The 10,146-nt window shown below is 40.7% G+C and overlaps 1 protein-coding gene across 1 annotated transcript; it reads left to right on the forward strand.

The window, feature by feature from the left end:
* The first annotated feature begins 409 nt into the window (after nucleotides 1–409).
* On the forward strand, nucleotides 410–9,008 carry LOC308700870 (zinc-binding protein A33-like). The gene is made up of 6 exons (XM_081382728.1): nucleotides 410–997; nucleotides 1,745–1,840; nucleotides 1,953–2,183; nucleotides 2,301–2,323; nucleotides 2,405–2,523; nucleotides 6,523–9,008. The coding sequence occupies exons 1-6, from the start codon at nucleotides 602–604 to the stop codon at nucleotides 7,065–7,067; spliced, it is 1,410 nt and encodes a 469-aa protein (XP_081238854.1). The 5' UTR covers nucleotides 410–601; the 3' UTR covers nucleotides 7,068–9,008.
* The last annotated feature ends 1,138 nt before the right edge of the window (nucleotides 9,009–10,146 follow it).

A 10,146-nucleotide genomic window follows, 5' to 3' on the forward strand; every position in this document is an offset into this window, starting at 1 on the left:
GAATGGATTCATACATTTTATAGACAATAATGACTGTTGGTATCAAAGATTATGAAGCAATAACAACTAATATAACTGAACTTATAATAAAAGCCTAAATTAGGTTAAAGTTTTGAAACTTAAAACTTAAAAAAGAAAAGAAAAAAAAAAGTTGTTATTATCAGTGTTTAGACAGCTCATAAGCATTAGGGACTCCCTAAGGACCGGAACAAATAATTATATAATATTGTAAAATAATAACATAATTATAAAATAATAATACTTAGGCCTATGATGTTCTTTTATTTTATGCTACAGATTCTTTATTAAGTTCATTAGTCCAGAGTTTGCTTGAAAGCACAAATAAAATAATATGAGTATCCAGTAAGTCTTCAGAAACTCCACCCTTTTACAAAACCAGGAAGTGACTAGTCTTCATTTCTCTTTCATTTTCACTAAGAGCTAAAACGAGTCGTGAAGAACAGAAAAGGACACATTATATTAGGATTGTTGTGTATTTCTGAATGAACCCAGATGAGATTTTGATTGTAATGGTGATCAAACCAATGTTCAAAAAGTGAAAGTAAATTGTAGATCATTGGATCTTTTACTAGACGAGGAAATGGATTCAAAATCTGTGGAAGAGCTTTCTTGTCCTGTTTGCTGTGAAATCTTCAAGACTCCTGTTATTCTGTCCTGTAGTCACAGTATTTGTAAAGAGTGTTTACAACAGTTCTGGAAAACTAAGGAGACTCAGGAGTGTCCTGTCTGCAGGAGAAGATCCTCAAAAGATGATCCTCCAGTTAATCTAGCGTTAAAAAACTTGTGTGATTCATTGATAAAGGAGGGAAATGAGAAACGTTCATCAGGATCTGAGGAGATCTGCAGTTTACACAGTGAGAAACTCAAACTCTTCTGTCTGGAGGACAAACAGCCTGTGTGTTTCGTGTGCAGAGACTCAGAGAAACACACCAATCACACATTCAGACCCATCAGTGAAGTGCTTTCATCTTACAAGGTAAGACAAATATCTCTCATCTCATATGATGAATACAGTGCTAAACATAGAGTGTTATTTGTGTATACAATAGACCAGAATTTATTTTTGTTCAGACTAAATCTCTGTGTCTCAAATCAAGCCTCTGTGGCTCCCTCTGATCACTGCATCAACATCGCTTGAGTACTTATCCATTTCACAGACTTCATTTTCCATGATCACATACCTGGTGCTGATTACACACACACCTGATCCCTATCCCATGGACTATATAACCAGCACTCTCACAAGCTCTCATTGTGAAGTTTTGTTTTGCTGTGGGTTACATCTCTGAGCGGTTTTCTCTGTTTTTGATTTCCCTGTGTATGACCCTGGACTGTGTACCTTGTAATATTCTCTGCTGCCTGCCTACTTACCTGTGCTCTGTCTTCCTGGATTAAGTCTGTACTGTTTGCCCTGACCCACTGCCTGGTTTGTGATTACGTCTCTGCTCTGCCTGTCGCCGTTGACTGAACTGTTTGTTGTACGAGTATCTCTTTTAATAAAGCTGCAAATGCATCCTAACTCTGCTGACTCAGCGTTACACTCTGACTTTCTACTGATATAAAATTCTACACAAAACTTCTACGCAATTTTCAGACACAAATGCTTCCATGAGAGTGACCCATTCAACATATAAATAATATAACAATAAAAAACATCCAAACAATCAATGTTTAAAGCTCTTAGAGCTGCATGAGTTTCACAGATTTTCATCTTAACCTGTAGGAGGAATTTAATACAGCACTGACGTCCTTACAAAACAAGCTCAAACATGGAGAAAAAATGAAAGAAGAGTGTGATAAAACAATTGAACAAATCAAGGTGAGGATATAAAGAGTTAAATACTCAACATTCACACACAGAGTTTATTATTGACATTAGTGGAGTGTGTGTTCATACAGCGCTGACTGAAGTGAATGTGATTTGATTTCAGTCTCAAGCTGAGCACACAGAGCGTCAGATTAAAGAAGAGTTTGAGAAGCTTCATCAGTTTCTCAGAGACGAAGAAGAAGCTACAATCACTGCCCTGAGAGAGGAAGAGGAGCAGAAGAAGCAGAGGATGAAGGAGAAGCTGGAGGAGATGAACACACACATCTCAGCTCTTTCACACACAATCAGAGACATGGAGGAGATGATGAAAGACAATGACGTCTTGTTTCTAAAGGTGACAAATCAATCTGGCTTCATTCTCTGTGCATAAAACAACTTGTATAGAGAGACTCACTGACACTGAGAGTGTTTGATAAGATATTAAAATGTTTTCAAACTCTATATTTTCCAGAACTTTAAAGTCACGATGGAAAGGTGAGTGAGCTGCTCGTATCTCTTCTCTCAGTGGATCTGAACTCAAATTCACTGCAGTTCTGATTCCTGAATGTTCCTCAGAGTCCAGATCTCACAGCCGGATCCACGGATGAGTTCTGGAGCTTTGATTCATGTGTCGCGTTATCTGGGTAACCTGCCGTTCAGAGTCTGGAAGAAGATGCTGGAAACTGTCCAACACAGTGAGTCTCAGCAGATTTGACACCAGTGCAGGGGCTCGTTCTTCGTACGTTGCTTATTACATCCGAGATCAAATGACACATCCAAGATGATGTCATCGTGCGAATCATGATCTGGCTAACTCGGTTCTTCGAACACACTTGCCGGATATGATTAGTATCGCTGGATTGAGTTATCTGAGATAATTGCGCGTTCATGCGCTGGTTAAAAGGGGATATGTATCGATAGTAGAAACATTGATCAGCAACGCTGCTATTGGCTGCTCAGCGTGGCCAAAGAGCGCGCTCAGATTTTCTCCTCAGCAGAGCAAGAACTAATAGTCGAAGTTTATTCTGAATTTTAATGTTTAATCAAAACGACAGGGAACACCTCATAGTCTGCAAAGGCTGTAGGCTGTAAATTAAAGTGGAGCTTGTTACCCCCTTGTTCTGTGTAGTTACAGGGTAAGTGTAACTCCTGCGGGCTGTAAATTAAAGTGGAGCTTGTTACCCCCTTGTTCTGTGTAGTTACAGGGTAAGTGTAACTCCTGCGGGCTGTAAATTAAAGTGGAGCTTGTTACCCCCTTGTTCTGTGTAGTTACAGGGTAAGTGTAACTCCTGCGGGCTGTAAATTAAAGTGGCGCTTGTTACCCCCTTGTTCTGTGTAGTTACAGGGTAAGTGTAACTCCTGCGGGCTGTAAATTAAAGTGGCGCTTGTTACCCCCTTGTTCTGTGTAGTTACAGGGTAAGTGTAACTCCTGCGGGCTGTAAATTAAAGTGGCGCTTGTTACCCCCTTGTTCTGTGTAGTTACAGGGTAAGTGCAGTAAATATACAATAAAGGATCCCATTTAATTTCTGAGTTTTATTTTACAAAAAAATAGTCTTTTCTACAGTATACTCAAACAACAAAGTAAAACATTATACCCCCCCCCCTCCCTTTATTTGCTTCTCTTGCTTTTCTTCTTCTTTCTTTTCTTGCTCTTCTTTTTCTTAACTTCCACTGGGGACTCTGAAGTTGAGGAGTTGATGGAGTCCCATTGGTCTTGCTGCACTGCAAAAATATGAATATATATATACATGCTCTTAGCAAGCTACACCTTCAATTTTAAGTTGTCGAACAATCCTCCACTCTAAAACATTTTGTGCCACCTGATATTACTGTAGTAGCTGTAATTTTGAAAAAAAAAACACATTTTGGTGAAGTTTGAGGCAGGTCATGGGGGGGGGGTTTGTGATATTTTATAGTGATAATGACTGTAGTGCAGCAGAACATGTTTTAAAAAAAGACATAGTTGTTCTGACAGCAACAAAAAACAAAAAATCATGAAACACAAACATGAGGGCTGTGGCACTATAGGAACAGTTTATCTCTGTGCCATTGCAGATGGGACACCAGACTTCATCTTTTCAGTTTCCTTTTTCAAAAAATCACACTCATCTTTGAGCAAGGTGATCTCTGCTTTAAGAGTGATAATCTTATCTTTGAAAGAAAGAAAGAAAGAAAGAAAGAAAGAAAGAAAGAAAGAAAGAAAGGTTAGACGTTTAAATTTAACTCCTGCTCTACTCCAGGGCTTATACTTGTGACCACTTTCCTATTTTTTAAAACATCAAATTGAAGAACTAAAAATCACTGGTACTGTTATAAATGCACTTGTTAAAGGATTAGTTCACCCCAAAATGAAAATTTCCTAATAATTTACTCACCCCAATCATGCCATCCAAGATATCCATGTCTTTCTTTCCTCAGTGGGAGAGAAATTATGTTTTTTGAAGAAAATATTTCTGGATTTTTCATCGAAACGATAGGTGATTTTTTTAAATAACTTTTAAAATAATTTATAGACTTTTTACCTTCAATAGTTCGGATTGAGCTGATCAACAAACGGACAGGGAACTACGTCATCACGTTGAAAGGTCACGCCAGCGCCGCCCGAAGTACCGCCCCACTGTTTACAATGCGACCGTACGTAGGGTAGGAGGATAGTTCAAATAGTATTGTTTGCGATTATATAGTAATAGTATTCAGTGAATATGAATATGAATTGTATATGAATAACATTCTGATGAATATGAATAGTAGTTCAAATAGTATTGCCGGCGCAGGCGTACCTTTCAACGTGATGACGTAGTTCCCTGTCCGTTTGTTGATCAGCTCAATCCGAACTATTGAAGGTAAAAAGTCTATAAATTATTTAAAAAAAAAGAAAAAAAAATATATATATTGTTTCGCTAGATAACAACCTCTTCTTCAGCTGTGATCGCGTACAGCCCGTTTAAACACTTCAAAGACTTTTGAAACTGCATTGATTTGGACTTAAAAACGATGGTAACCAATGAAGTACATTGTTAGACGAAAAATCCAGAAATGTTTTCTTCAAAAAACATAATTTCTCTCCCACTGAGGAAAGAAAGACATGGATATCTTGGATGGCATTGGGGTGAGTAAATTATTAGGAAATTTTCATTTTGGGGTGAACTAATCCTTTAACAAGTGCATTTATAACAGTACAAGTGATGTTTAGTTCTTCAATTTGATGTTTTAAAAAATAGGAAAGTGGTCACAAGTATAAGCCCTGGCGTAGAGCAGGAGTTAAATTTAATTATATAAATGGGTATAATGTTTTACTTTGTTGTTTAGTATACTGTAGAAAAGCCAATGTTTTATTAAGTTGTTTTATGACATTTTTTTGTAAAATAAAAGTCAGAAATATAATGGGATCCTTTATTGTATATTTACTGCACTTACCCTGTAACTACACAGAACAAGGGGGTAACAAGCGCCACTTTAATTTACAGCCCGCAGGAGTTACACTTACCCTGTAACTACACAGAACAAGGGGGTAACAAGCTCCACTTTAATTTACAGCCCGCAGGAGTTACACTTACCCTGTAACTACACAGAACAAGGGGGTAACAAGCTCCACTTTAATTTACAGCCCGCAGGAGTTACACTTACCCTGTAACTACACAGAACAGCCCGCAGGAGTTACGCTTACCCTGTAACAACACAGAACAAGGGGGTAACAAGCTCCACTTTAATTCACAGCCCGCAGGAGTTACACTTACCCTGTAACTACACAGAACAAGGGGGTAACATGCGCCACTTTAATTTACAGCCGGCAGGAGTTACACTTACCCTGTAAATACACAGTTGAAACGGGTAACAAACACTACTTACCATGTAACAATACGAAACAACACTATTTGCACAGTAATTACAGAGAAAGGTACTCTTATTAAAAAAACAAAACAAAAAAAACTTTTAATTACACAGTATATTTGCCCTGACATTTAAGTGTCATTGCAATACAATGTGATAAGGTAAGTACTAAGTACTACATGGTACGTTCTAAATTAAAATCATAGCAGAAACTTTTTTTTTTGGCTTAACGTTAAGTAGTTTAGTAAGAAAAGCCAATAAATAGCATTGCCAATGTTTTTCGAAATCAGCTGTTTATAAAATTGTTTCAGATTCAATTTTTATCATACTGTGCTTACATACAGCCATATATATATATATAAGTTTAATTTACAACCCACAGATGTCAAAATTACCCTGTAACTACATTGCACAAGAACATATTTTGCCAGAAATGTGATAAAAACTTTTATATACAACAGACGTACAATTTTTGCCTGGTATATATTAACAGAATAGGTACCTGTTAGTTTTAAAATAATTACATTATAAATAATTTGCTTGTATATCTGGTTGTACCCCTTTATTACCCAAAACTTAACATATTGTTCCCTTATACCTACACGGAGGTACACTATAATTACAGAAACATACACCGTAATTTCGGTTTACTTACGAAGTTCTTTGCGGGTCGTAATATAAAGTGTTACCAAATAGTGTTTATTGAATACTGATATTAAACATGAAGCCTCAATCCATTCTGACAGTAACTGAGAGACCATTGTGATGATTTATGATTTATTATTTATGAAGTCTTTATATGTCATTTACATTTCTAATACATCATATTTCATCCTGTAATCTGATGTTATTCTCTTTGCAGCTCCGTTGACTCTGGATCCAAACACAGCAGCTCCTCGTCTCACACTCTCTGCTGATCTGACCAGTGTGTCGCTCAGTGATGTTTATAAAACACTTCCTGATAATCCAGAGAGGTTTAACTGGTATTTGTGTGTCCTGGGATCTGAGGGCTTTAACTCAGGAACACACTGCTGGGATGTGGAGGTTGGAGACAATACATTCTGGATTCTTGGAATAACCACAGCATCAAACCAAAGGAAGGGAAAGGATTTCTTTGACTCTAATGTCTGGCATGTGCGATACATGAACAGCAAATACAGCTCAGAATCCCCAGAGCAACCTGAGACGGTCTTTACTGTTAAACAGAAGCTTCAGTGTCTGAGAGTTCAGCTGGACTATGACAGAGGAACAGTGTCATTCTCTGATCCTGTAACTAACACACATTTACTCACATTCACATCCACCTTCAACGACACAGTCTTTCCATTCTTATATAATCACTGCACAACTTCTCCTCTGAGGATCTTACCAGTTAAACTCTTTATTACAGCAGAAAATCACAGTTAAATCTGCTTCTAGACTAATTCAGTTTTGTAAATTATACTTCAATAACAATACTGTAATCAAAGGGTCTCATTGATCAATCACACTTAAATGTATTTTTTTGCTGCATTTGTGGATTCGTTGTCAGTTGTCTCGGAAATACAGTCTAACCCTAACCTACACTTAAATGTAAAATTTAGTAACACTCATGTGTTTGGCTGTCTGTCTTTGGGTCCTGTGCTGCCCTGATGGTGTTTGGCTGTCTGTCTTTGGGTTCTGTGCTGCCGCTGATGGTGTTTGGCTGTCTGTCTTTGGGTCCTGTGCTGCCCTGATGGTGTTTGGCTGTCAGTCTTTGGGTTCTGTGCTGCCACTGATGGTGTTTGGCTGTCTGTCTTTGGGTCCTGTGCTGCCGCTGATGGTGTTTGGCTGTCTGTCTTTGTGTCCTGTGCTGCCACTGATGGTGTTTGGCTGTCTGTCTTTGGGTCCTGTGCTGCCCTGATGGTGTTTGGCTGTCTGTCTTTGGGTCCTGTGCTGCCACTGATGGTGTTTGGCTGTCTGTCTTTGGGTCCTGTGCTGCCACTGATGGTGTTTGGCTGTCTGTTTTTGGGTCCTGTGCTGCCACTGATGGTGTTTGGCTGTCTGTCTTTGGGTCCTGTGCTGCCGCTGATGGTGTTTGGCTGTCTGTCTTTGGGTCCTGTGCTGCCCTGATGGTGTTTGGCTGTCTGTCTTTGGGTCCTGTTCTGCCGCTGATGGTGTTTGGCTGTCTGTCTTTGGGTCCTGTGCTGCCCTGATGGTGTTTGGCTGTCTGTCTTTGGGTCCTGTGCTGCCGCTGATGGTGTTTGGCTGTCTGTCTTTGGGTCCTGTGCTGCCTCTGATGGTGTTTGGCTGTCTGTCTTTGGGTCCTGTGCTGCCGCTGATGGTGTTTGGCTGTCTGTCTTTGGGTCCTGTGCTGCCTCTGATGGTGTTTGGCTGTCTGTCTTTGGGTCCTGTGCTGCCGCTGATGGTGTTTGGCTGTCTGTCTTTGGGTCCTGTGCTGCCGCTGATGGTGTTTGGCTGTCTGTCTTTGGGTCCTGTGCTGCCGCTGATGGTGTTTGGCTGTCTGTCTTTGGGTCCTGTGCTGCCGCTGATGGTGTTTGGCTGTCTGTCTTTGGGTCCTGTGCTGCCGCTGATGGTGTTTGGCTGTCTGTCTTTGGGTCCTGTGCTGCCCTGATGGTGTTTGGCTGTCTGTCTTTGGGTCCTGTGCTGCCGCTGATGGTGTTTGGCTGTCTGTCTTTGGGTCCTGTGCTGCCTCTGATGGTGTTTGGCTGTCTGTCTTTGGGTCCTGTGCTGCCGCTGATGGTGTTTGGCTGTCTGTCTTTGGGTCCTGTGCTGCCTCTGATGGTGTTTGGCTGTCTGTCTTTGGGTCCTGTGCTGCCGCTGATGGTGTTTGGCTGTCTGTCTTTGGGTCCTGTGCTGCCTCTGATGGTGTTTGGCTGTCTGTCTTTGGGTCCTGTGCTGCCGCTGATGGTGTTTGGCTGTCTGTCTTTGGGTCCTGTGCTGCCGCTGATGGTGTTTGGCTGTCTGTCTTTGGGTCCTGTGCTGCCACTGATGGTGTTTGGCTGTCAGTAGAAGGTGTGCTGGTTGTCCCTAGAGCTGTAGGCACCTGCTTTATTTCAGGAAAGACATTTGAAAATAGAAATGTATTTGAAAATTGTGTTATTTGTTAAGTAATGTATCCAAATGTGCTTAATGTTACCGCTGTGTTTTTTAAATTGAAATGGCTTGTTGATGGAGGTAACACAGACTCCTCTCCTGCTTTGTTTTCTCTGCCTCCACTTCTCCTTCAGGATTTGGTGCTCCTATGAAATTAAATGTATAGTAGACTTCATATATATTTGTACAAGTTTATTTTTTATGTAGTAGTGTTGTTATAGTTCATTTAATGAAAGACTTGGAATTTCTGTCCAAATGTCATGGTAATGAGCCAATAAAAAAATAAATAATTATATATATATAATATATAATATATATATATATTAATTACAGTAAGGTGGTGAGTGTCAGGAACGTAAAGAGAGAACTCAAACGCAGAGGATTTGTGCAACAGTTTATTTGGCACAACAAAAATCCAATAAACATCCAGCGTGTGTAGTGACACACACACGAACAGAAAGCTGGTCTAACAACTCCAGAGCCGTCCGTACAGAACCCTGCGGACAGGCTGTGGAGACCACCTCAGCTGCAATGCCCAAACGGGACGTCAGAGCGTCAGTCAGAACGAGACTCCTCGTCTAGGCGTCCTGAGCACAGCAGCAGAAGGAGGTAAAACACAAATACACAGAGCTCAGGTACAACCGTACATAAAACAACAGCACGAAATCTACTGACAACAAGGGGCAAACACAGCAGAGAATATAAGGGAGGAAGGGAACAAGTGACAGGTGAGGGCAATCAGCTTGTGAAGAATCAGAGCTGATTGCCCAGGTCACAAGCTGCAGAAAATGACAGGACAACACAGACAACAGGGAAGCCGATAAAGCACCCTGAACCATGACAGTGAGCAGACAGACAGTTGGACAGATGCAGGGATGGGAAATGCATCCTTAGGCCTGTCTTACCAGATTAGCAAAAAAAAACCTAAACCCAAATACACGTGGCGCTAACACAGCAACGCGCAGCAGCAGTGTGTGAGAGTTGTTTGGAACACGAGTTTTTATGTGTTTAAGTAAGTCTTAACTCGTTTTTATCAATTGTGATCACGGTTTGTCTCGTCTACGCTTGTTTTCCTCACACTTTTTGGACTAATTGCACCTTATTGGATCAACATGTGGATTTACCGTGGAGCTGGACTTTTTCTCCTGTGGAGCGTGCTCTGTCATCTTTTGGCCCGTCTCCCAATACACGGTGAAACGTTGCAGTATTCACGGGAATTTCTTCTCCTGCTCTGTAATGCAAGAGGTGGTTCCGTGGATCCAAATGTGGTCTTCCCTGAGGAGATCGTTCAACCGCCGGTTCCCATTCCCGTGGCTCAGAGCTGGATATTGCCACGGGTGAGGAGGAAGAGAGGGAGACGTGGAGGTGTACGGCAAAGGCTTAAAAGACTTGGACATCGCAGAATCCCTCT

Source organism: Scardinius erythrophthalmus, assembly GCF_964197995.2.
Source record: "Scardinius erythrophthalmus genome assembly, chromosome: 13".
Classification (NCBI taxonomy): Eukaryota; Metazoa; Chordata; class Actinopteri; order Cypriniformes; family Leuciscidae; genus Scardinius; species Scardinius erythrophthalmus.